At 71.9% G+C, this 334-nt stretch overlaps 1 protein-coding gene across 1 annotated transcript in view; it reads right to left on the bottom strand.

The window, feature by feature from the left end:
• The window catches only part of DNHD1 (dynein heavy chain domain 1), a gene marked incomplete at its 5' end in the record, with an annotated part of 79,014 nt that overhangs the window by 18,746 nt on the left and 59,934 nt on the right, over positions 1-334 (bottom strand). Inside the window, 2 exons of the mRNA XM_019523758.1 lie at positions 18-222; positions 296-329. Coding sequence (XP_019379303.1) covers positions 18-222; positions 296-329 — 239 coding nt within the window. The remainder of the gene's footprint in view (positions 1-17; positions 223-295; positions 330-334) is intronic.

The following is a 334-nucleotide window of genomic DNA, read 5'->3' as shown; positions in this document are numbered from 1 at the left end:
GGGCCGCAGGCACTCACCGGTCGACCTGGGCCTGAGTCTGTGTCTGCAGCTGGGTCGACAGGGTGAGGAAGGCATCGAGCAGGTCGAGGAAGGTGGTGGGCGTGACTAGGGGCAGGCGCGGGGCCAGGTATGCGGCGTGGCACCGTGCCGACACGTGGATCAGGGCCGCACCAGTGGCCACACGGGACACTGACGTCTCCAGGGCCCTCAGCGACGCCGGGACTGGGGGGGAGACAGGTGTGAGGCGGGGCAGGGCTGGGGTGGAGGGGCACTGCCGGGGTGGGGCCAGGCTCACCTGGGGTGCATGGGGGCTGGCGGGCCAAGGCCTCCTGCA

Source organism: Gavialis gangeticus, unplaced genomic scaffold (assembly GCF_001723915.1).
Source record: "Gavialis gangeticus isolate Ggan-Ray unplaced genomic scaffold, GavGan_comp1, whole genome shotgun sequence".
NCBI lineage: Eukaryota > Metazoa > Chordata > Crocodylia > Gavialidae > Gavialis > Gavialis gangeticus.
The sequence above is the reverse complement of the archived record's forward strand: the minus strand, read 5'-3'. Positions and strand labels throughout refer to the sequence as shown.